General features: G+C 39.5%; 1 protein-coding gene across 1 annotated transcript in view; it reads left to right on the forward strand.

Annotated features, from left to right (window-relative positions):
* slc12a5a (solute carrier family 12 member 5a) overlaps nucleotides 1–26,432 on the forward strand; it is a 43,576-nt gene extending 17,144 nt beyond the window's left edge. Inside the window, exons 3-21 of the mRNA XM_010771410.1 lie at nucleotides 1,887–2,033; nucleotides 11,751–11,805; nucleotides 12,831–12,961; nucleotides 15,837–16,084; nucleotides 16,556–16,767; nucleotides 18,347–18,514; nucleotides 18,678–18,776; nucleotides 20,139–20,196; nucleotides 20,315–20,489; nucleotides 21,049–21,167; nucleotides 22,029–22,127; nucleotides 22,223–22,342; nucleotides 23,293–23,397; nucleotides 23,691–23,859; nucleotides 23,945–24,140; nucleotides 24,660–24,829; nucleotides 25,003–25,134; nucleotides 25,702–25,809; nucleotides 26,292–26,432. Of these exons, the coding sequence (XP_010769712.1) occupies nucleotides 1,887–2,033; nucleotides 11,751–11,805; nucleotides 12,831–12,961; nucleotides 15,837–16,084; nucleotides 16,556–16,767; nucleotides 18,347–18,514; nucleotides 18,678–18,776; nucleotides 20,139–20,196; nucleotides 20,315–20,489; nucleotides 21,049–21,167; nucleotides 22,029–22,127; nucleotides 22,223–22,342; nucleotides 23,293–23,397; nucleotides 23,691–23,859; nucleotides 23,945–24,140; nucleotides 24,660–24,829; nucleotides 25,003–25,134; nucleotides 25,702–25,809; nucleotides 26,292–26,432 (2,652 nt within the window). The remainder of the gene's footprint in view (nucleotides 1–1,886; nucleotides 2,034–11,750; nucleotides 11,806–12,830; nucleotides 12,962–15,836; nucleotides 16,085–16,555; nucleotides 16,768–18,346; nucleotides 18,515–18,677; nucleotides 18,777–20,138; nucleotides 20,197–20,314; nucleotides 20,490–21,048; nucleotides 21,168–22,028; nucleotides 22,128–22,222; nucleotides 22,343–23,292; nucleotides 23,398–23,690; nucleotides 23,860–23,944; nucleotides 24,141–24,659; nucleotides 24,830–25,002; nucleotides 25,135–25,701; nucleotides 25,810–26,291) is intronic.
* The last annotated feature ends 584 nt before the right edge of the window (nucleotides 26,433–27,016 follow it).

The raw sequence follows: 27,016 nt of genomic DNA on the forward strand, positions 1-27,016 counted from the left end.
CGTAACGTAACGTACGTAACGTAACGGTAACGTAACCGTAACGTAACGTAAACGTAACCGTAACGTAACCGTTAACGTAACGTAACGTAACGTAACGTAACGTACGTAACGTAACTAACGTAACGTAACGTAACTAACTAACTAACTAACTAACTAACAACACACTAACACACACTACACACACACACACACACACACACACACACACACACACACACACACACACACACACACACACACACACACACACACACACACACACACACACATCGATGTTCATCCTAAAAACCTTCAGGAAAAAAAACTCCTATTAATCAATGTGACGTGCAACCAAATACGTCTTCACTCTCTGTGAGTCAGTAATCGCCTTCAATGGAACGGCCTTGAAAGAGATTCTGGAGCTGTGTGAGGACGTGCAGAGCAGCTCTGTCTTTGTCCACTGATCCACACCAGGGACAGCACTGCAGCAAACCCAACCAGGACAGAGCCATGGCAATAAAGCAGCCTGCAAAGAAATACAATAATAACCCATCCATCCATTGAATGAGATCGGTCCCTAGGCTGCCTCCCAATCTTTAAGTTTTCTTTCTCTCCTGGACTCAAAATAATTATGGGTTGGAGAAATCAGGAAGGAATTTACAACGTGGTAAATCCGTAAGTTGAAAATCGACTTGTAGGCTGAAGTCAATGGAAAAACTAAGAGCCTTTTAACTTTAAATACCTAAATAACTAGCAAATATTAACGTTTTCACTGCATGCAACAGCAAAATGAAGAGTTAAGAAAAGGAAGTGTAAAGTATAATAATATTAATTAATAATATAATAAATAAATATAAATAAAGAGAAATAAGCTATGAAGAAGCAGAAAAATAACATTAATAATAATGAAAGAAGTTAAATTAAATGGGAAATGGATGAAAAGGTGAATTAATCATAAGAGGAAGAGATGTGTGTGTGTATATGTACATATGTGTGCATATATATATATATGTATTTATTTATTTGACTATTTATCTATGTATTTACCTATTAAACAATGAAGTATACCTATCTTATGAAGCAAATCATGTATAAATACAACACCATATGCATACATAAAATGTAACTGACACTGTAATCCCCCTACCCCTACCCCCTCTTCATGTTATGTCCTTTCCTATTTGTGATGTGTGTCCTTGTCCGTGTGTTTTTGTCTTTTGAAAATGTTTAATAAAATATAAATGTTAAAAACAAAAAGAAGTGAAGGAGGATGAACAAAGGAAGAAATGATCTGTTAAGATTGACATAATGGAGACAATTGTTTGTATATAAAAACAAAGACAGTAATGTGACACCAGCAGCTATTTCAACCTAGAGCAGCGTATTACAATTACAAATGAGTCCTTTTGAAATTAATAATCTATGAAGTCCTACAAGTAAATATCTGTTTTGCCTTAATGGCAGCGTGACCATCTGTGGTGTGTTTACTTTGCACGTGACCCCTCGGAGAAAAAGACACACAGAAGCTATAGCAAATTTGCAAACTGTGATTCCCAGCATGCACGGCTGGTGTGATGACTTTCATCGATTCACACAGACTTCCAAAGTGAGGCAGGAGTCATTCAGCAAGTCCTGCACATCTGGTGCGTCAGGCTTGTGGAAAAGAAGCAGGAGGTTCTAAATCTAGACATTTGACATCTGTATTCTGAGATTTGAAATTGTACATTAGAAATAAAGTGTTACTGGAAGAAAAAACAATGACATTATTGAATTGACTGTGTTACAGTTAAACCGACAAGTCATGCCTGTGAAATTACCACGTTTGAATAATTTTGCAAATAAAGTTTATAAATGACCTTGTTTGGGTCTTTTAACTATAATATCTCCCCCCCCTCGTCTTCCTCCAGGCCCCCCAGCTCGGCACTCTGATGGGCGTGTACCTGCCGTGCATCCAGAACATCTTCGGAGTCATCCTCTTCCTCAGGATGACCTGGTTGGTGGGAATCGGAGGCGTGGTCGGGTGCTTCATCATCGTTTTCATTTGCTGTTCCACCGTGAGTGTGTTTCCTACCTTCATTTAAGCCTCATGTTGCAGGAAGGCCTCATTAAGGAGTGACCTTAAACTGATGGGCGGCATATTATAAGATACATGGCAGCAGATACAGCTGTACAGTAATGAGCTCTATAGTAGTAAAAGATACCAGATGTTCACTTTGAATACCTTCATGGGGAACAGAACAAATCTAAGGAGCTGTGATACACACTAGACAGCTTCAATGTGTCTATCATGAGAAGTTTACTTTACCCTTTATTTCCCGGCTTTTGCAAGATTTGTCAAATAGTTAACTCACTGGATTAGCCCACAAACACCTTAGCAATTTGTCATTTTATTGATGAAAATGGTATTTAAGAAGACAACTTGATATTTCATGTTCTACTGCTTAATGATCAATATTTTGGCCAAAAAACTAACACTTTCCCGTCTTCTCTTTGGAGACAATAAACACCACAGTGCCAAGCTTGCAGTCCTTATTAGTTTGTCAAGCCTTTTCCTATCTGAGAGTTAACACCCTTACAGAATACTGCGAAGAATCATAAATACTCTATTACCGTCTCTAATTGCAGATTCTAAATTACATTAGTGTCCTCAGTAGGTATAGACAACCCACTGTACAGTCTTGGTTAACATTTATATGTATCCTTTAGTCCAAACCCCACTGAAGACGTTAATCCTGGAGAAATGTTTCCCAATGATGTACTTTTTAATGGCTGTGCAATTTCTGAAAACATCTGGTAGTTTTCAACAAACGCTACTCAACAGAAGTAAATGGTGCATTTGATAGGGAATACATTTAGCTGCTAGTGAGTATTTAAAAAAGCAGATGGTTTATTGAAATAGTAGTCTTGAAATAAACTTCAGTGCCCATATTCATGGTTATGAAAGAAAATGGCAATACTAAAAATAAAACATGCTAGTAGGATCAATGCATTGCCGGATTGAGTCTTTTGATTGGATTTGAAAATATTGAGTATCATCAGACATATCCTTTATATTAACAGTTTTTTTAAACGCACACACACACACATGCCATTTAGAAACCATTTTAAGTAGCCCAGACTCTCAGAGGCTGATCCTTCTCAGTGCGACACCACTGTCTGTACAACTAATCAGCTCTAAGTAGAATTTACCAAAACAACAGTCTTCATGTTTTTCACGCACAACACACTCATGAAAAAGAGTTTAAGAGTTTTATTGCTTTACCCGGCTGAGGTGGTGATATAGATCTTGCTGCACACCAAACAAGTCTTATGAAGGCAGCATTTCAAGGAAAGATGTTTTTAGTTGTATCTTATTTGATCAAACTGTCTATTGGTGTAGTAAAACATTGTTGTAACTGCATTAGCTACTGTATGAAGGCTTAAAACAAACAAAGTCCCTTATAAGACTCAAGGTTTTTCCTTTACATAACACTTTTAAAAGCGAAGAGGCACCAAAGTGCATCACAAAGAGAGACCTACTGTATATGAATATGCCTACAAGCATGAAGACATAGATGTGCTTGGACTAAAACAGCATTAAAACAGAAGCAAAGTTAAAACACAATTTAGCTTTGCAGATATAAAGAAACGACTGCTCCATGTAAGTTGAAAGGCGCTCTGCATTGGATCTGTGAAAAGAACAAAATGGAAGATGACACACTGTGATGTTCCCTGGTTCCCATTAATGTCAGTAGCTGTCGTGTCAGAGTGACTTTGGTGTTGGACTGACACCTAGTCGTGGCCTTGAGACTCAAATGACAAAACACACTGTCCCACAGGATCGACAGCGCTGCCGCCATTGATCTGAGTGGCTGCTACAAAGTGATCATGTTTGACTTGTTTCATGCCATTGATTGTCAGGGAACATATCATATGCCCAGCTTTTTATTTATTCAGGAGAGCGGAGGTGGATAGGAGACCATGTGTCAAAGCTCTCTGTTCAATCTGATTGTAGCTTTTCAATGTAAAGTGCAACATAAAACCTTTCTTATGTCATCGTACATGGCAGTTTAATTCAAAGTGTGTCAGCTGTCAGGGTGTTTGTGTGCTGTTGCTTTGCAGTGCGAAGTGGCAGGACTGTATGTTGGCATGTGCGTGTTTGTGCAGCCTAGTTTCTCCTCTAGCAGAGAGTGTATTTATAGAACAACCCCCTCAAATCCCAACCATAGCAAAGTTGCCTGCACAGACACACAGGCAATATGCTTCCCAATCATGTTTCTGTGTGACAGTGAAGAGGGCTCTCAAACAGCGTGATGAGAGAAGCAGTATTTATTTTTTATTGATTTTGATGATAATTTGAAAAGGGATTTTTGGAAAAAATATTTGGAATATTACATTGTGAATATAGATATTAAAAACGACAAAATGGCAGCTTATTAAGTCATATAGAATAGTCTTACAGTTTAATTACTCAATGTGATAAAACACATTTCATCCCAGTGTCTATTTTCTAAAACAGGAGGAGATATTCTGTTGTTATGGGAAAAAATATGGTCCACAGTTTTCTACTAAAAATAGCACGATAAATGATGTAGAAAAAACCTCCTCCAAGATCAAAGCTGGTTCATTTTGACAGGAAATCATGCCAACACACAACAACACATACACTATCTAAGCGTCTCCTGCTTGCACACACACTGGCATTTCCTCCCATGTCATAAACTGGGGAAAATATGTAACGGCTGTAACATGAATTCTGTTTTTCCTCACTCTTACCATTACTGTCTTTCTCACACACCAAAGCACACACACACTTCTTTCTTATCAGTCAAAGTGAGCTCATTGCAGAGCCCCGGGGCGATAAGCCTGAGCGTGAACGGTGAGTGAGAAACCCCCACCTCTCTCCTCCTGAGCTCCTTACATAACACATAACCACCCAGCCCCCAGGGGTACCCAGCAACACACCGTAGGAGTAAGTGTGTGTGTGTGTGTGTGTGTGTGTGTGTGTGTGTGTGTGTGTGTGTGTGTGTGTGTGTGTGTGTGTGTGTGTGTGTGTTCATACATGTGCGCCGCGATCCCCCACCTTTAGTGAAATCCACAGGAGTTGAAGTGGGGAGAAATCACGCATGCTGTAATGCTCCATAAGATACCGCACGAGCCCATGTTTTATTCACATGAATGCATGATGGGATATCTCTGACGGAGCACTTGTCATTAGCTGCTCAATCACAGCGGAACATGTCTGCAAATGCCGAACGCTTACCCCGTTATTTTTCTGTCACGCAACATTTTGACACAACATTAACGAGCCTGCGAACATTCTGAGAGTCATTACTATATGAGGAATGTGCCTCCATGTGGAACAGCCCTGACACATTCTATACCATATGAAATATACACACAACCATTATAAAAGCCACTGTATGAACACAGACGCTCATCTCCCAGCCCGTATATTCACACATAGCGCTGCGTGTGTGTATTTTTAGCGCAGATAATGAATGCAGGCTTGTCACCAAGATAAAATGAGGTTTAATATTCTAGATGGAGAGTCATCTGTTGTTTGGCCTTCCTCATTACTTCCAGGTCTTGAATCCAAATGCTGCGAGGGGAAGGGTGGTCTGCCCTCTGTCGTGACTCATTTAAATGCTAAGGATGCTTTTCTCCCTTCATCCCTTTCATTTTGTGCTCATAGCTCATCTCAATTTCTCCAACCCCCTTTTTTCATTTTAATGTGTCATTATTCCCCCCTCTCTTCTTCTCATCTCTTTTCACTTCCATCATTTTTCACCTACCATCCATTTTTTGCTTTCCATCTCCACCGCTCTCCTCCGCCTCTTTCACACAGCAGCATCTCGTCCTCTGTTGTTCCGTCTCCATCCCTCAGTGTTGGTCTGAAAGTAAGAATCACCTCCGTCTCCTTCGCAGTGTACACCCCACAGGGACTACAAGTGATAAACCACACACTGAAAATAGTCTTCTCCTGTACCACTGTGTGTGAGCTGATTAAATTGTACTTGACAAAACTATTCTGCGTTGGTTTAATGAAGCATGTTAATGAAGCACGCTCTGAGGGCAGCGCATAACCTCTTTCCTGTCGAAACCAATTTCCCCTCAAGCCCGAGGTCGACTAAAGGCCAAATCAAAGTTTGACTGTAGCTTTGGGAAGAAACAGACTTAAAGTGTCCTTTGCAGTCAGCGTCACGGGTATATCAGCAGACTTTTTTCTTAAAAAGTGAAAATTACCTTCTACGCCAAATGCATTCCTCGGGCTCAGACGTAATCATGGTGGTTTAGCAATTATTCAAGTTTCACTAGCATTCACAATGATTTAGAAGGAAATTGTCCCTTCTGTCAGATATCTAAGCTGTCTGCTGTTGAACTCATATGAACAGAAAGATGGCGAGGCGGCATAATCTGACGTGTTTCTGCTGGCACGCTTAAGAGCCAGAGGCCCAGTGGATGCATTGGATTTTGGAGGTACAGGCACTCCAGGATTCATAGAGCAAGACAAATGTGTATACAAAAGTGGAACATTAAAACAGGCCACAGGCTCTGGGTCAGTGGGAAAAAAGACTCTGCAAATCTACAGTAGAGCAATGCTGCCTCCAGTGCCAGTCCGACAAGCAGGTGCTGACTCGGACACAAGGTCATCTGGAGAAGTATTCGGGATTATTGGCAATCATAAGGGGGAGAAAAAGGAAGGGCTGAAACCACTCAGTCCCACATTTGAGATATTAAATCATCCATCAAGTTAATTGAGATTGGTAGCAAACCAAGATGAGATTTCTGAGATCTGTGCAAACTTTGCAGGGCGGGCAGATACCCTTTATGTTGGTGACAGCAGATGATGGATAACATTAGTTAATTTCCCTGTCTGCAGTGACACTCAGAAGGGTACTCGAGAATAAAAAAGTAGGACATGTCTAAAAGTGAAGTTAAAGTGACCAAATAGTACTTCATAAAAAGAAAAACCTGCTAACTGCATGTCAAGAAAATGACAGACCATCAGGGATTAACCATAGGACAGGAGTGAAATGACTTGGCTCGCCGGGGACTCAATGCTTGAGTGAATTTTGAAAGGTCACCGTTGCTAATGTATCCTGTCTGGAGCTCGTCGTGGTCTGTATAAGGCAAAATGTCTGCTAGACTGTTGAAACAAAAAAATGGATGAATCTACAATTACCATAACATCCATCCAAAACCTAAATCAAGAGATAGATGGTTCACTTAGCTACTCCCCTTAGTTTCTGTTGCTATGCATTCTGTTGTATATTGTAGGCAGATTTACCACTCAACAATTAAGGAAGTATTTTTTTTAAACAATGCACCCTTGATTTGAAACAGTAGGAAGATCAACTCTGGCTTCGCTTTTCTAGCAAACAACCACTTATATAAAAAGTGTCACTGGCATAACTTATCATCTGCAGCCAGAGGGCAGTTTGTGGAGGGATGCCCCCCCCCCACCTTCAAAGTCAAGTCAAAGTCAACTTTAATGTCAATCTTTCAGTTTGTGTGTACAGACAGAGAGATCGAAAATAACATTTCCAGCAATCCCGAATACACAAATACAAATATACAAACATGTATACAAATATGTATAAAAAATATATATCCTGTATGTACAACAGACACATTTACACATATGCACACATTAAGATAAAACACAACAATCAATATATACAAAATAACAAAATAACCGTCACTTCAATATCTTGGGAATGTACATAGCATCGTAAAAAAAAGTCTCTTGTTAGCAAATTGAAAAAAAACAATGCCCCTTGTTAACCTGCCCTCTCCATCCTCTGATATCAGGGGGTTCAGGGGCAGGGGGATGTTTAGTTGAGTATCTAAGTCTTGTCAGCCTGACTCATTGATCATGGCTCTGAAATATCAGCAGTCTAGCTGAGCTGTGTAGAGATAAATCCATGGCGCTGTCCATGATGCTGAATTAGAAGTACGATTTGTAATTGCGACTTTGTAAGTCCCTTCTGTTAATTTGGGGCCATGGGGCAGTTAGCTAGTCTTTGGTGATTGACATTAACTTAGCACATCACCTACTGGCTTTACATATCTAGCTTAGCCAACTAAATGCAGATACCTCCATGAGCAGTGGTGTCAAGCTGATTGAGACTGGGAAGTTTGTGAAAAAAACTTTAATTGAACAATTAATTTAAAAGTACATTTGTTGAAAATACATGTGTTGACTTGGTTTGTTTTTGATGGCTCTATAAATTAAATTGAGCTTAAAGAATCAAGTTAAAGAGTGTCCCTGACAAAAAGTATGCTTCCTAACCAGCTGTTGCTTAATTTAGTAGACATTCAAATGTAGCATCATTGTTTTTGTAGCCCTACAAACATTTTGAAAATAAATGTGCATTTTTCATAGATGTTCAATGCTTAGTATAGCAACTACACATAATAAACAAAACAAACATAGATAATAATTCTGAGGTACTGTATGTTACTACTGTAGGTAGTCAACATAAACATAGTACTTATATATGTGCATGTTTTCACATAGACGGCAAAGACACAGATAGAAGTGGCAAGAAAATAAAAGATCCTTCAAGATGAATGCACATCACAATTGTTGTGAGGGTGTTTATTGAGCAGTTATAATTGAAGACAAAATCCAGTCTTGTCTGAAAAAAAAAAACTAAAACTTTCAAGTCATATTGTCTTTACCTTACCATTACTGAAATACATGTAATCCATATGTTTAACCTATACTGCACGTCTATTGACTGTAGCAGTACGTCTGAATCAGATCATCTCACCGGTGGTCCTGGACAGTCGGTGGTGATTCAGTGACTCAGTATGCGGCAGACTACCTCTGCAGGGCCGCTGCCCACATCAGATAAAACACTTAAACAATTACTGTCTTATCTGCTGTGGTGGGAGAGGAGCTTGTGGCCTCATTATGACCAGATTAGAGCGAGAAACAGAGCCCGGTCCCACACATTTTTCACTGCTGATCGTCAGTCCGCCTGGCCCTCAGGTGACACTAACCACATTACAGTCTTCACACAGACGCACAGAATGACAGTCCAACATACCCGCCTGGGACCCACTTTATTCCATTACAAGTCTCACTTATTCCTGCTGCTCCAAGTTAGCTATGTTGTGATTTTATCTTCAGGGATTGTCACCGAAACACCGCAACAACAACCACAGAATGATATTATGCAGTATCAAGGAATAATTCTTATAACCCATTGTGTTTTAAACTAATAATAGTTGTAGCAACTATTAAGGATATCCAAGTTGCAACCATTAAGCTTATTAACCATTACATTTATAATGGAGCCCAGGCAGTACTGGATTTTTTAGGTAGATACTGCTATTTAGATGTTATCGGTCATTGAAACAACTTGTATGATGCCATGTATCTTAGGTAACTAGAAACGCATTTTACTAAATATACATGTGACAGTCAATTTCCCTGGAAATATAGCTGTCAAAAACAATATTAAACAACATTGAATAAACATAATGATTAAGTTTGATGCTAAAATAAAGATATCAGACATATAAACAGATTATTTTTTACATCAAATCAAATTGTATTTATATAGCCCAATGTCACACATTTGTCTCCGTAGGCTACAGATCAACAAACATGAATGACAATATATACAAATCAATATAGAATATCGTAACATTACAAGATAAAAATGTAAAATACAAATAGAAATAGAGTAACATTAATTGGTATAAAATACAAAATTATTCTATTTCATTAAACAATTAAACTCTAATTTATTTCCACACTGCAATTATCAGCTGACTTATACGCCGATAACAATATACCAGTCAGTGATTATCTTTAATTATTAGATGTATCTTTCAGGCTCTAAGTCATTATCATGAGTAGTTTGGTAACCCCCCTGCTCCCATTGTGTTGTCATAATGTGAGATATTGTCACTAAGATTTTAATTGCCAAACTTTCTGTAGATAAAAATAGATGGATATGATGGTTGACATTTGAATTAGTCTTCTGTTCCACTGTTATAGATGTAACATATGAGTTCCAAACAAATGAACATAGAGAAGACCCACTTCACACTGACAGCAGATTTAGCAAATGTCAAATATTTCATAAACTGGGTTGATGCTGAATAAGTTAAAGCAAAAATAAAACTGCAGACTATAGCAGGTCTAGTTTTAAAACTATGACTCAAACAATAGATTCAAGAGTAAGCGACAACACAATTAAAATGGGAAGACAATATAATGAAAGCAGTGAGAAGTTCTTCAGGAGATGGCTCTGTGTTGTTTCCAGCCCGCTCTCACATCTCGTCTCCCTCGCTCTCTTTCATGTGCAGACAATGTGAAAAGACACTCAGAAATTGAACAATAACATTTGAAAAAATGATGAAATCTTAATTCTTTCTTTGTACTGTCACACACACTATCTCTCTCTCTCTCTATTTCTGACTCTGTATCTTCCTGGTCCATTTTCCGCCTGCCTCTCTCTCCTCCTGTGTTTGTGTTGCAGGCAGCCAGCGCTCTCCATCCTAGCATGCCCTCACATTTGTTCCGGTGTTTCTCCCCCCCGCTCCCAGCACAGGAGATGCATTAGAGTCGTCATTGGCTGTCTCAATGTGCTTTGACAGCTGGTGACAGGCCCTGTGGCATTCTTATTTATCTAATCAACAGCCAGTCAGCTTTAGTACAAGGCATGGCAGTAAATCAGCGTTGACCTCACGTAAACTCCTTCACATGATATGTGTATGTTACATACCACGGGCCTGACACTGATATCATGGGCTTCACTGGGAGGAAATTACTATATGTAAATGTGTTTCTTAAACACGATGCAGTACGATATCATTTGTCCCTGTAAGGAAATGTGTCCTCACTGTCCTGGACTCTGTCCTGCAGTTTCACTGAAGATACAAATCATACATAGAATAATAAAAAGACATCAACATATTATCACACACATAATTATTGACTAGGCATTCATTTAGGACTTTATACAGTAGGTCTTGGTTCAATCGTATCAATGTTCACCTTTGGGTGTTAAAACACAGATGCTTGGTAGCAGTCGATTCCTCTTTACTGATTTGAATCAACAAAGGATACAGCGAAGGAGGTGTGAGGTCTAAAACAAAGAAATACAAAAGTGCAAAAATATAATTAGATTCCAAGCAACAGGTTAATTTAGCTTAAATATCTTATTATAATCACTAGAAATACATTTTCTTTAATCCTGCTACTATATTAATTATTATTTTTAAACCAAATCCACCCAATCGACAGCCTTTCCAACTAAATATATGCATTTACTTTACTGACAATGGCGACCTATTGCAAAACCCTCATGGCCAACATCTCTATCTATATAACATCACATGTGAGCTTTAAGCGTGTAAAGAATCTGACAAAGAAGTGACTTTTTACTATTAGCAGATAATAAAATGAAATGGAGTATGTTTTTTTCTGTGGTCAGTCAGTCTAACATTGACTAAATTGTCTCAACATCTAGAGGATAGATTGTTATTGTACTTTTTGTTATTTTAGCACCAAAAGAGGTCAACGGTTTTCCTTTTCAAGTGAAATGTCACCAAGATATTTTGATAGTGAACTTTGTAAGTCTACAGATGGAATTCATACAGTGCATTTGGGTTGAATTCAGTTTTGAAAGAAAACACAAATAATACTTTTTAAAGCATTACAAGATGAACAACTCGAGAATCAACTCAATACTCACATGCAGAACTTGATAAATATGTCCTAATGTTCCTCTCTCTCCTCCTCTGTCCCCCCCTCCCTCTCTGTGCAGACCATGCTGACTGCCATCTCGATGAGTGCCATCGCTACCAATGGAGTAGTGCCAGGTGGGTGAGCAGACGCTGGCATCACACAGTGATCACTGTTTGTGTCTGTCCGCTTCTAAAATTCTCCTTTCACTGATTGCTTTTGGCACATTACACCCAGCGCAGCTTGATATCCCCAGAAACATTAAAAGCTGTAGTCTGGGGTCTTGTGCACTTTAACTTTTCCTCACACAACCTTATTTACACAAAATACAACGTGAGCCAAATGCCTGAAATGCAGCACTGGATGTATGTGTTTGTCTCTGTATGCAGACACATTTACACAGCATGGCTATGTTTTATAATTTGAGTTTACAAAGTAATGATGGCCTACGTCTTACCAGTTGGAGTGGATGCAGCAGGGGTCAGAGCAAATTACAGGCTTGTGGGAAAGTGTGGAACTGTGTGCCAATTATAACTGTCTCTGTTATAACTGGTGCAAGCCTCATGCCACTGCAAAGTGCTGATTAAGGTCTATTTATTTATGCTTAGTTCATTTACTTGCACACTGTTAGGAAATAGAAGCACTGTGAATAAACACAATGATACAAATAAGTCACAGGAGCAAAATAACCAAAATGTCAACTATTGGAGAGCAATATGACAAAAGCAAGGTTGTGCAGTTACACAAATACTTCAGTCTAAAATAAATTAGTATGACAATCAATTAAAAAAAGAATTAGTCAAATGTACTTGTGATAGCTTCACAAACTTGCAGTTGCTTATTCTTTGATATGTATTGAGTAATTGTTTGTCGTTTTATAAATGTAACAATTGTCAGACGTCATTACATTAATGCTACTGATGATTTGAAAAGTTGTGACACTTAAATATCTGCTTCGATTCAACTAGTTAATGTTTGTCTCAAAAGTGCATTGCACAAAAATGTAATTCAGTGAAATACACAACATTTAAAAAGCTCATCACAAATGTGTATAGTGAACATTGAGTAATTCATTCAGTTGCACATTAAAAAGTATATTTCATCAACTTGAATCATACACACATACCAGTATGTCTGTTAACATTGTTGTGTTTGTGTGCAGCCGGAGGCGCCTACTACATGATATCCCGGTCCTTGGGCCCTGAGTTTGGGGGTGCGGTGGGGATCTGTTTCTATCTGGGGACAACCTTCGCCGGAGCCATGTACATCCTGGGGGCCATCGAGCTCCTCCTGGTGAGAACAATCCTGTTTCCTTCATCAAGACATCTGCTTTATCTTCACAAAGTTAAGAGACACAATTTAAAGATTAAGCCCACCAGGTGAAGTAAGTCTAAATAAGGCTTTGTAGATATAAAATTGTGCATTTTCCATCTTAAACATATTCTTAGTGGTTAATAATTGGTTATACATTTGACAACACTTCCAGGAAAGCTGCCATGTTTTCTCAGATTGGAAATCAGCAGCAATGGCCACTAACAGTGGAGTGAGGGTAATATAAGTGTGAGTAAAGGAGGTCCTCTTTGTACAGCATACTTGAAACGACATCCATTTCAAGTCATTTTACTCATGATGTTGCCAGACCATAATGAGCAGGAGAGTAAATGATTGGATGCCATTGCCAGCTTGGTGGAGTATGACCACTCAAATCACAGTTTTTCCTCCGCTGCAATGAACCCTGCAACTTCATAAATTGACAATTGTATCAGAGCGATATCACTGTAACATAAGCTTATTTCAGCAGGAAGGTGAAGTCATTAAACATCAAATACAGGACACCATGATTGACTTTAGGTTATATCATGTTTTTAATACCTAAAACATTTGGTTTCATGGTCGAAAGCAGGTCCCAGTATAGGACATGCTTCAATGATATGAGTCCAAAAACAGGAATTCAAAAACCAATCAAAGATTTCTCCTGAGAATAAGGGTTTTTCATTTTTCTTTCTTTTCTTTTCTCATGCTTTGTGTCTGTGTGGAGGGAGAGCCTCATAATCTTTCTAATAAATGGAAGTGGTATCAATCTATTCATCTAACTCATCTAAAGCTTATAGGTATTGAGCTTTTCCTTTAACCTTTGTCATTACATCCATAGATATATGCTTAAGCATGTATAACAAAATAATTTTAAACTAGAGATATCTGACCAAGTAGAACAAAAACACAAGATTAGAATTGTAAAGATTTAGATTGTTTTCAAGGGGGTGAAAGTGTTCAATAGGTTGTTATCAAAGTCTGATTGAGCAGAATACAATTCAGTATTTCATACGACTGTAATCCATTACATCCGAATGCAGTGCAGCTCCTGCAGCGACCACATGCACATATCATCCAAGTGTATTGAGTGTTCTCAATCAAAATGAGACCTAGCAGTGCATCACTATGTGCCACATGCCTAAAAATAGAGCTCCCCTTCAGTGTATTTCCCTCCACAAAAAAGCTTTGAAGCTATTTTGTATCAAGCTGTGTGTTCTTCAACGTGAATTCTGAGCAGTTGATGAAATGCAGGGAACTTTCATCTTGATCTTCATCCTCCTCCTCCTCCTCCTCCTCTTCCTCCTCCTCCTCCTCCTCCTCTGCCTTTTTATTCGAACTCCTTCCACTGCAGTCCCCCATGCATGGGCTATTGGGTAATTATGCAAATGCTGCATTAGCGAGCGATCAAGACTCTGGCGGAGAAACAAGAAAATTCCTTGAAACAGCTCTCACTTTAGTCGACAGTTATCAACATACCAGAGTGTTCTTTTTTATTTTTCTTATTCTTCCGTTATTCTCCTTCTGGATGCCTCCTAATGGATATGCAGAGTTTGATCATGCCTGGAGGTTAATTCTGTCTTCTGGGTCAAAGCTGGCTTAGTTTCCATTGTAAAATAACAATCCTTGCAGAATTGTAAGGAGCGGATCTGGAGAAGACTGATTTGAATATGTTTCATCCTTCTTCCACCCAGGCCAAGAACACAAACTGAGGCTGCTATTTTAGGAAGCATGCACAGTTCAAAGTGAAGCAGGAGATTTGTTTGCCTCTGATAACGCTGTTCAGATCACTTTCTCCAGCCAAATGACCAAAATGAGCCCTGACTCCCCACTTGTTCTCGTCAGTTTTATTTCCTCTTCATGGTGATTCAACCAGACGATTATTAAAACAAAAAAAGGGAGAAATTCCCATGCTTATGTAACAGCTTTCTGCATAAGCTGATGACAGATAATGACAGGCTAATTAAGGGTTTTACCGTGTTATATATGATGGCACTATTCTTAGATTGACCCGTAGTAAAATGGCAGTTCATTTTGTATATTAATACCATGCTTGAGTTCTTTAATTAGGCAGAATAAAAAAAGCAGAGCGGCATTCTGTGTGCTGCTCCGAGCTCCAGGAGAGGACTGTTAATGTGAGCATCACATGTTTTCACACTTCAAAGAGTTGTCCTCCTCACTCACCTCACGCTTTTCTCACCTCTCCTTTATTATATTTCATCTTCTGTCTTTCTTTTTTTTTACCCAGGCTGAGGTTTATTTAATTCAGCAGTAAACAGCAAGCTAGAGGCTTGTGACCTCAGATCTGCCAGTTTATATCCCCAGACTGGCCGGGGAAAGCGCGAGGAGGGGAAGTAGATGAGTAACACTCCCCAAACAACTAACACAAAGATGCCCTTGAGCAATGATGAGATTGTATGGAACTTTTTGGAGAAAATAGCAGGTGTGATATCACTCGATATTTAGCGGTGATATAGAATAATATTTAGATTTTCTTCACACTGCACATTTCACTTTTATATGTAATTGAATATGCTATTCCTTGCACACTTACTGTAAATAATATCTTACTTTTACATTTTTTTAGCTGTACTTGGCCCTTCATAGCGTTTATTCAACAGATAGTCTACAGATGTCTATCTTTCACTGTGAACATGTATGTATTTTACTTTTGAGTTCTGTTTTATTTCTATTTTGAGATGTTTCTATTCTATGTTTGTTTATTTTTACTCTTTATCTCCACATTATGTGCAATGCCTCGGTTTAACATGCCGCTGTGACGAAACATTTCCCAATCAGGGATCAATAGAGTAAGTCTTAATAGAATGTCTTTAATATCATAACCCTTTCACTTCAGATCTACATAGCACCCAAAGCAGCCATCTTTCCCCTGGAGGGTCTGGAGGGGTCCGAGGCGGAGGCCGCCCTGCTGAACAACATGCGGGTGTACGGCACCATCCTGCTCTTCTTCATGGCCACGGTGGTGTTTGTCGGAGTGAAGTACGTCAACAAGCTGGCCCTGGTCTTCCTGGCCTGCGTCATCCTCTCCATCCTGGCCGTGTACGCCGGGGTCATCAATACTGGATGGGATCCTCCAGAATTCCCGTAAGCCTACCAAGACGGTCAGACAGAATATTAGCTTAGCCGAAAAAACATAACCATAACGCTAACTACGAGGCGAAGAAAATACATCAGACTGATGCAATACACACCTGATGTCAGAAAACATTTATATAACCTGTCATTATATTGATAGGAAGTTAGAAAGCCTCCTCTATTGATTGGAAAGTTGAAAGGGTTTGGCTTGGTTTTCATTCATTATGGTAAACATGAATAATATCCAAATGTTGTTTGAAGCTAAATTATAAATGTGTCATTTTTATATCAAAATCCTTTTAGTTACTTTTTAATATTTACATCTGTAGTGCTTTATTACCAGACGTCAACCATTTATAGTAGTAGTAGTTTTAGTATTATCATTATTATTACTATTATTAATGTAGTTGTTGTTGTTGTTGTTGTTGTTGTTGTTGTTATAATTATTTGTATTCTTGTGTTACTTGTTCTTCTCTCCAGTGTGTGTCTCCTGGGCAACCGCACCTTGGTGTCGAAGAACTTCGACGTGTGTGCTAAGACCATCGAGTCAGCCAACGGGACGGTCACCACCCAGCTGTGGCGCATGTTCTGTGACTCACCGCTCCTCAACGCGACCTGCGACAAGTACTTCGTAGCCAACAATATATCTCAGGTCCAGGGCATCCCAGGGGTAACCAGCGGGGTCCTGGCAGGTGGGTCTGGATCTGCCTTGTACCATTTGCACACAGTGAGCACACAAAACAACAAACCTGGAAGAGGAGAGAGATAGTCTGATCTCTTACCTACATAAAACAGCAATACTATATTTAAAAAATAATCTGTACAAGTATAAGTCCTGCATTCAATATCTTCCATAATTTAAAAAAACAGAAGTGTTGGCATCAAAATATACCTAAAGTAGCAATTATGCATATTGGGCAATTTCAGTATCATATACTTTATCACAGCTGATAAAGGGGGAGCTCATTTACTTTACTCATGTCTTTAACTACGTCCATGTTTATTTATGAGTTGATTTATATTTTGAAATAGCTAGTCATCTGTAAAAGTTCTAAATGTACTTACTGCCAACAAAATGAGGTGGAGTGGAAGTATAATGTAGCATGACATGAAAATACTCATAGTACATGTAACTCAAACGTGTACTTAAGTACAGTGCTTCAAGTAAATGTACTTTATTACAACCACCAGTGTGCACATGCCCATTTTAAGTACACAAATATGTACAGTAGCCTATGTATTTTTCTTAATATGCTGTAGTCATGGATAATTAATTAGTTGAGTTTAGTCGTCAAAGTAAAAATGCTTACATTAAAGTGACCTGACCTGCAAAACGTGGTCTTAAAGCAGATTGTTGCTATATGCTTTGTCTGTCGTCAGATGGGGAAACGCATAACTGTTTCCATTATAATCCCCTGAAGAATTTCTTTAGGGGGCATTAGGAGTAAATAAGGAATAAGTCAATTATGAAAAGAAAGCTGTCATGGGTTGCACCGCTTCAACTCACAATATGCATTAGATTAATTGATTTGCTGAATTTGCCAAATTATATACTAATGCATTTCTATGTCATATATATATAGAAAAAAAAAATATAAATATGTATTATCCTAGAACCTGAAAGCTTTTCAGGGTATTTAGAAAGTGATTTTGTTTCACTAAGACCAACAGAAGCGAGTAACAGACCGTAGCAGCAGTTTGTCCGCCCTGGGCAACCGCACACCTGAGGCTACAGAAAACAGAGCTAGGTTAACCTCGTTCCTCTCTAGTAGTTACTACAGGGGCAACAGTTAGCCCTGTTTTAAGGATCCATGTTTGCAAATCAGAGTCAATGGTTTAGAGTCCCCCTTTGAGGTTTTCATGTTTCATTGTTTTATCAAAAAGCCTTTTCTTATTTGTTTAACCAAATTATTACTGTTTGCCCCTTTTGTCTTCATGGAGGAGAGCATGTCCACATCCACTCAGAATGCAATCACAAATACATTACAAATGTACATACATTTACAGTCACATTGCGACATGGAAGGAAATACGAAAATGATCGGTGTGTGAATACTACAGGGAAATATATACTGAGGAGAACCCAAGATAATCACATTGGTGTGCAATGCTCACGTCAACACTGAAATACAATTTGAGCTCAGTTTATTAAAATGAATTTGACCCTGATTTAAGTTAATTACATTTTAATTTAAAAAAATGTAATGAAAATGTTTCTATGATCCAAATTTAAAACCTAACTACTTCAATACTTCCCTGTTCCACATCCAGAGAACATGTTTGGGACTTACTATGAGAAGGGGGACCTGATTGCCAGGAAAAACATGGAGTCAGTAGAGGACCAGGACGACCCTCTGACCAACTCAAACCGCTATGTGCTGGCCGACATCGGCAGCTTCTTCACGCTGCTCGTCGGCATCTACTTCCCGTCTGTGACAGGTGGAACTCTCAATCTTATATGGATTTTTTTCATTTTGTGGTTTCTGATATTCATGTTAGGAATGTACATGAACTTATTATTATTCTGCAGCATCTAACTTGCCCTGTGTTTGTATTTGTTGTTGACCTAGTTAAAATGTTTGCTTCTCCACTTTGTGCTCAGGGATCATGGCCGGCTCCAACCGCTCCGGAGACCTGCGTGATGCTCAGAAGTCCATCCCCATTGGAACCATTGCAGCCATCACCACCACCTCCTTTGTCTGTATCCTCTCACTACTGCCCCCTGCAGGTTGACACTTGTCCCTGCACTGGCCAATTTAAAAAACATTTAGTTTTCAACCCAATTCAAATAATTTGAATATTGCCAAATATTAAATCAGTGGAATATCATGTTTTCTAAAAACCCTCTGTTCAGCCCAGAGTAGCCATTACAAGTTATATATTTATACATTTTATTTATTATTACTTTATTTATTTATAATGTTTTATAAAACAAGAAAGTACTATGGCAAAAAAGTATCAAGAATCATCTAACCACAAGTGCAAAAAGCCTAAAAGTGCAGAGAGATATACAAGAATAAAAATGGAATAACATGGTGTTTTCACAAAATATTTAAAGTATGTTCAGTATAAAGCATTTGCAAAGTGAATGTAGTCATATAAGACATCTAAAAGCCCTAAAATAATTGTGGCCAGATATCCACTCAAACAGTGTTGTAAGCTCTGCGATGATTTTTCAGACACCACCATCCCATGTTGACAGGACTTGAAGCGATGATGCACTTCTGTGCTTGTCTGCTGTAACAAAATCACACTGATTGGCCGGCAGGGCGCTCCATAATTAAAGGTCAACATAGTTTAAACCATGAAAGGCCATAACTGCTTTAATACCAGAGTGATTTTGATTATGGGTTTGCATTATCTTTCTGATTTGCACAAAGTATTCCTGTGATGACGGTGACACTCTTTTATTTTATTTAATACTCTCAGGCTCCCACCAACAACGCTTATTAAATGTTTATGAGAAAGAAAAACAATATCACACAAGTAAAAACAAAAATAAATTCAAATAAGGGCTAACATATAACATACATTTGTAGGTGTAATTGCAAATGAATAAACTTAATGTATATTTTAAGTATAAATACAAAGAGGTGTGAACATATGTAAAAGATGCTTGCACAGTTATGGCATTAAAAAAAAGTTGGCATTTTAAACATTATTTGGCCGTGCTTCAGCATACACACAGGCAGATGTGATTACAGGCCTCTTACTCTGAAGCAGCCATCTTGAATCTCCTCCATGTATCTCAGTAATCAGCTTGGGGTCTACACCAATTTGATTAGGATCTCTAATCGCATCAGTGGACTGCCTATGCAATCACGAGTTAATAAAGCATATATATATATATATATATATATATCCCAAACAAAATCGATTGCTGTCTTTACTCAGCAAACACTGTTGATTGGTTTATCAGATCGTTGAGTGCATCTTCCAAGGGAAAGTTTTATAATTCTTATAATCAAATCCTGTCAATCACTGAACAGGTCTCATCCAAGTCATTCATGCTAGCTAATCAAATATTACATCTGAAATTCTTTCCTGATCCAAAACTGCTCAGACATGACCAGTGTGGTTCTGTTCGGTGCCTGCATCGAGGGAGTCGTCCTCAGGGACAAGTAGGTCCTTCAATTGGAGAAGAAATTTGAATCAACTGATTATTCTTCTAATAATATGCTTGCTGTTAATAATACAAAATAACAATGCATTAAAATGACCCTTTCTTGTGTCCTATAGGTTTGGAGAAGGAGTCCACGGGAATTTGGTCATTGGCACATTGGCTTGGCCGTCACCATGGGTGATCGTTATTGGCTCCTTCTTCTCCACCTGTGGGGCGGGGCTTCAGAGTCTGACGGGGGCCCCTCGTCTCATGCAGGCCATCGCCAAGGACGGCATCGTGCCCGCCCTCCGGGTCAGTCTGTCTACTCAATAACACCACAGAACTTTCTTAATTTATTTATTCATAGATTTTTTTCATTTATCAGATAAGACATTAACACAAACAATCTCTCAAGGTACATGTAGAGCAGCGGTTCCCAACCTGTAGGCCCCTGCCCCCCTAGTGGTCCGCGAAGGCATTGCAAGTAGGTTATATAGGTCAGACAACATCTATTATTTCAGGGCCAGTGTGTAGCTCAGTTGGTATAGCTAGCGGCCAGGTAGACCAATCACAGGTGAGGGTGATACTGATTTTCACATCTCTAAACCATTGGTTGTGCGATTTGAGCACTGAGAAAACTGAAACATTGACTTTAATTATATGTATTATGTCAAAAATGTCACATTAGGTTTGTTGAAAGCAATAATATTAAGTTGAACCATTTGAATTTAAACTAATATTATTGCTTCCAGCTAAGCTAATACAGTCATGTGGAATCTGTTGACATACAGTAATACATTTAATTCAAGTTTTTAAACCAAATGTCCTTTCCTTTATTAATGTGCAAGATTTCTCTGTGCTGTCCCCGCAGATCTTTGGCCATGCAAAGGCTAACGGAGAGCCCACATGGTCTCTCCTGCTGACCGTTTGTATCTGCGAGATCGGCATCCTCATCGCCTCTCTGGATGCTGTGGCTCCCATCCTCTCCATGTGAGAACTTTTGAATTCACTGCCATTTTTAAACCAACGTTGGGAGATTTCAGAGCAGCCAGTTCCCTTGCTATTCCCTAAATGTTGCAAATGGCACATTTTATCGACTCAGATTTAGCTCATCAGACAAAGGGCATGCCGCTCTACTGCTCTAGTGACACAGTGAATCTCAGTGAATGTGACGGATATCGAGACAGGATACTCTTTGGACTATAGTCGTGGTGATATCCCTATAATGTCACAGGCAGAGATGGCAAAAGTACACACATCAGTACAGTAGAAGTACAGATACTCGTGTTTACAAGTAAAAGTAGAAGTACTGACTAAACTTCTTGACTCAAGTAAAAGTAAAGAAGTATGGGCTTCAAAATGTACTTAAGTAAAAAGTACCCATAACTACCAACTGTTTTAAAGAGTGACTGACCTCACTTTATATTATAGAACAATAATGTCATTTTTAGCTAAGGAATGTTTTGTTGCTGAACAACGGCAAAATGACAAAGTTCTCATTGGTCCCTCTTGTTTAGAGAAGACCAGGAAATGATGGATACAAGGATTGTGTTAAAATCAACAGACACGCAATGACTCTAAATAATAATGATCAAGCCACCAAACAGAGATTAAAACTAAAGGAACGAGCCTGTTTTGAAAATGTAAGAAGTAGAAAGTACAGGTATTAGTGTTAAACATGCAAGAAGTAAAAGTAAAAAGTCGTCAGAAAAAGAAGTAGTGGAGTAAAGTACTGATACCAGAAAAATGTACTTAAGTAAAAGAACAAAGTATTTGTACTCCACTACTTCCCACCTCTGGTCACAGGATATAAGAGTTGTGTTTTTAACTGTGTCCCTTTGTGTCCTGCAGGTTTTTCCTGATGTGCTACATGTTTGTGAACTTGGCCTGCGCTTTGCAGACGTTGCTAAGGACTCCAAACTGGAGACCGCGCTTCAAGTTCTACCACTGGTCAGTTCAGACGCTACTGAGACAGAGAGCAGCTGGATATTTATACTTTAAATGTGTGCCCGGGCCTCTGTCTTACTTTCTGTGTGTCTCTACAGGGCTCTGTCCTTCCTCGGGATGAGCTTGTGTCTCACGCTCATGTTCATCTGCTCCTGGTACTACGCAATCATCGCCATGTTAATTGCCGGCTCCATCTACAAGTATATCGAGTTTGCAGGGTGAGTGGAGCGCAACCCCAGGAGAGATTGGATTCGCCGGCTGCCTTTTGGTTTTGCTGGAGTGTATTTTTTGTGTGTGTGTGTGTACGCTGTATTTTAAGAGCTTTCTGCCACTAAATCCACACCATCAATATTTTTTAGGAGCTTTAAGGAAAATGACTGCTTTTGCTTTTAGTTCTACAGATTGTGGGATAAAAACAATAGATGTCCTAGCAAGCCTATTGATATACTGTATGAAATTATAGATGCCATGTGTTACTCATGACATCCTCCCTATCATCACAGAGGCACTATTAGAAAAACGCCCCTCACCGCCTCCACATAGGAATCAGATCCTGTGACTCAAAATGATGCGTAGTGACTACAAACTATGTGCCTGCAGAGTTTGGCATCTCTTTCAGGGATGTTTCATAGTTGAGGGTTCAAAAAAGTATCGTTTTCCATCTATTTGCAGCTGTTTTCAGTGGTATTTTTCATGTGAAGCAGAGCTGTCAAGGGGCTGTTTGTAAAAAAAAACCTGAATCTGAACTTCAGGATTTAGTTTACACAGGAGATAGATCACTTCCTGCTGCAGCAGATTCCACCTTGACACATATATTATAATAACTGTTGCTGCTGACAAATACATCGGCAAAGAAAGCCTGATATCTTTGAAATATTAATATCATTATTGAAATCATTTGAAAATGTGTATTCTCCATGAGTATTTAATCTCAATCTCAATCTTTATTTATTTATATAGCATTTAAGTGCTGTGACTCCCTGTGGTGAGTGACATCATTTCATCATGACATTTACCAGTGATGGCTAATCCTTTATCACATTGCGTTATTTCAAAGCACCATCTGAAAGTAGATTTGTCACTTTTATCATTTAGAAGGGAGCTGCTACACTTTTGATCACGTTTTGATTGACGAATATTGATGTACTGGCGCTTGTCTGTGTCACAGTGCGGAGAAGGAGTGGGGTGACGGGATACGAGGTCTGTCTCTGAGCGCCGCACGCTACGCTCTCATGCGTCTGGAGGAAGGTCAACCGCACACCAAGAACTGGAGGTACAAACACAACGTCACACACGCTGTTGTTTTATTTAATTAACATAGAAATCACCAACAGTTCAGCCATTGCCTCAGTAAATGTGATTCTCCTCATCAGAGCTGTCAAACAACAATAATTCATTATAACATGTCAACCTTTCATGCTGTTTCTCTCCATCTCTTCTTCCCTCCAAGGCTTATACTTGGCCCACTCATGTCTTTCATCACGCCTTTATTAGATTCTGCCCTCTATTTCTCTCCTCTTGACTTTTTTCTTTCTTTTGTTTTCACTTTCTCTCCCCTCTCTCCAGGCCCCAGCTGCTGACGCTGGTTAGTACAGACTCGGAGCAAAACATCGAGCAGCCTCGTCTGCTCTCTCTCACCAACCAGCTGAAGGCAGGCAAAGGTCTGACCATCGTCGGGACGGCTCTAGTGGGATCCTACTTGGAGAACCAGGAGCAGACCCAGCGTGCAGAGCAGGTAGGCAGCCCTGAAGTTTGAATCGTAAAACTATATTGTTGTCTTTTAGAGGCGATGCACATGAATTCTCCATCTTCCTATCCAGGCGCTTCGTAAACTGATGGAGACCGAGAAGGTGAAGGGCTTCTGTCAAGTGACCGTGTCCTCCAACCTGCGCGATGCCACCTCCCACCTCCTCCAGGCCAGTGGGCTGGGGGGCCTGAAACACAACGCTGTGCTGGTGTCCTGGCCCCGCAACTGGAGGCAGGGAGATGAGCACCAGACCTGGAGGAACTTTGTTGGTCGGTCACTGGGAAACCAGATCAACCAATAAGCATGTCTGACATTTAAAAGCCTTTTCTCTGCCTAAGGCCAATTTTAGGATAGTCTGTTAGAGTGGTGCACTTCTCTTTAACCATAAACTGCAGGTTTCAAGCTTTTTTATGTCCGGCATGTGTGCTGCTGAAGCATCTGAGCAAGTAAAAAGCAGCTCAAAGAAATAAGGAGTATTTGCTGATGGAGACCAGGATTAGTCATGCCAAGTGTTGCTGGAACAAAAACAGTTCGGATTGTAAAGCAGACAAACATTGATGTAATTTACTCATAGCTGATCCAAGTCTTGCATTGAGGTCTAACTATATATATCAAGTACATACTCCTGAAAAGACTCAGAGCACCGTACACCTTAAAATGTAAAGTCAACAAAGCACTAATTGTCTTTTTCTATATTTTTTGACTCATCAACCTTACTATTATTTTTCATAAAGTTTAAATTGTGTGTCAACTTTGTTTGAACTCCTCTGCCTCCCTCACCTCTGCAGAGTTGGTCAGAGAAACCACCGCGGCTAGCCTGGCTATGCTCGTCCCGAAGAACATCGCGGCCTTCCCATCCAATGGAGAGCGCTTCACCGAGGGCCACATCGATGTTTGGTGGATCGTCCATGATGGAGGCATGCTCATGCTGCTGCCCTTCCTTCTCAAACAGCACAAGGTACTGTGACAAACAAAACAGGTAAAGTATTTAGAGTGTAGTACAGTATTAACAAGTAAAGACACTTCATGAACAAAATGTCATGCTCCATATATGTAGAATAATATTGAGAAGTTTTACTTGAACATTTGAAAGATATTCTGGATGTTTAAGCAGTCGTTTTTCCGGCTCAGGTCTGGAGGAAGTGCAAGATACGCATCTTTACCGTGGCCCAGTTGGACGACAACAGCATCCAGATGAAGAAAGACCTGACCACCTTCCTCTATCATCTCCGTATCGAAGCCCTGGTGGAAGTAGTAGAAATGGTGAGTTTTAACCCAGATTTTTTTTAATTATCTCTTACCACTTATATCAGAATGCATCAAAAGGCGCTTGAATCTCAGTGCAACTCAGCTGGTTACATAGTCAGAGTACCCAGCCATGTCTCAGGACTGTTCCTCCAGTGAGCAAGAAGTATTTGTCCGATGGTGAAAGAAAGCCTGCAAAGCATCCTTCTTCATCAGCTTACCCCCATTGGAATTGGGAGAAATGAAATGTAATTTTATTTTTCACAGAATTACTTGCATCACAATGAATGCCTGGCAATAACATGAATGCCTGTAAGGAAATATCGTCCTAAAGTGTGCGGCGTTATTCCCTCTTGCCGCCCCCCCCCCTTTAGCAGCTGAAGGCAGACTGTTCACCCTGCCTTCAGTTGCAGCCTGGTCGGTCGACACGTGGTCGGCCGACACGTCATTTAAACTAGTTTATTTTTAAGCTTCACATTAACCTCATCCAGGATTCACCAAGACAAAGAGGGATTTAGCTGGTAAAAAATAAATATGAAAACATTAATCATAAAACGTGTAATGTATCCTTCCATTTCATTTTAGCATGACAGCGACATCTCAGCCTACACTTACGAGAAGACCCTGGTGATGGAACAACGATCGCAGATGCTTAAACAGATCAACCTGAGCAAGAATGAGCGTGAGAGAGAGGTAGGAAAGTTTGCTTATGTCAAAGTTGTGTTTGTTTTGAAATGCAGTTGAAAAAGTACACATAAACTTGACTTGACTTGACGGGCGGACTTGGCATGGCTCTGTGTGATTTGAGTGGACTGGACAGATAAGCCCCTGAGGACAAAAGCATATCCACAGTTTGATCGGAGCAGTGGGACATATTTACTCTCTCTGTTAAAGAGGACTGCAGCCACAGATTTGCTTTTCTGAGACACAGATGTTGTGTTCTGATAGATGCAGAAAATAATATATTGATCTCAGTGTTACTATTCTTAGCTCGTCCCAAGATTGCCTGTTTGTCCAGATCAATAAATGAAATGAGTGCAGTGAAATAAGTCTCACTTTTTTCTGTCATTGCAGCGATTCACAGTGAAAAACACTAACCTGACCTATCATGCTTCTCTAACTAAAACTCTGCCTATATCCCTCTTCCATGCTTCACTTCTTCTGTATCTTCACAGATCCAGAGTATCACTGATTCATCCCGCGGGTCAATCCGCCGTAAGAACCCGGCCGCCGTGACAACCCAGCTGAGTGTGACCGAGGAGCCGGCCGCAGACAGCAAGGAGGAGAAACCCGAGGAAGAGGTAGAGCATTGCTGACCTCACTCTGAAGAGTACAGTTGGTTTGTGAGGCCACGTGAAGGCCATTTCACACAGAACGAGCACGAAGGAAAAAAGTGACAGATTGAAGTGGGAAGATAAAACCAGGTGGTAAACAAAACCTGGATAAGCTAGTAGAACACACCAAATCACCAGCATTGCAAGATAATTATTGTATTTGTAAGATCATTTTTCCCTCTGAACAACGTACATCAGTAAGTATTATTAACTATATTATGTTGATCCTTTTGGGATTCTTACAATTGTAAGTTGTTCTATAATTAATTTCAAGATAGCAAAATATGGATTCTACATTTATGTTCAAGCAGCTCTTGTCATGTGACCATTGTACAGCTAATCATGCTTGGTTTAGGGCAGGCTGTGATGTTGATGAATGTGACTCTGTCTTTTAATTCAATCGTGTTTCAGGGCTGTACCCGAATATTCTACTATTCGAATATTCGTTCGTTGGCCAACTATTCGGGTTTCAATTTCAGAATTCGGATATTCGTTTTTTTCTTTTTTTTCCCCATAGTTTTTTTTTTTTTTTAATATTATTTTTTCTTTTAAATGTATGCTATTAA

Source organism: Notothenia coriiceps, unplaced genomic scaffold (assembly GCF_000735185.1).
Source record: "Notothenia coriiceps isolate Sejong01 unplaced genomic scaffold, NC01 NC01_scaffold00009970, whole genome shotgun sequence".
NCBI classification, from domain to species: Eukaryota; Metazoa; Chordata; class Actinopteri; order Perciformes; family Nototheniidae; genus Notothenia; species Notothenia coriiceps.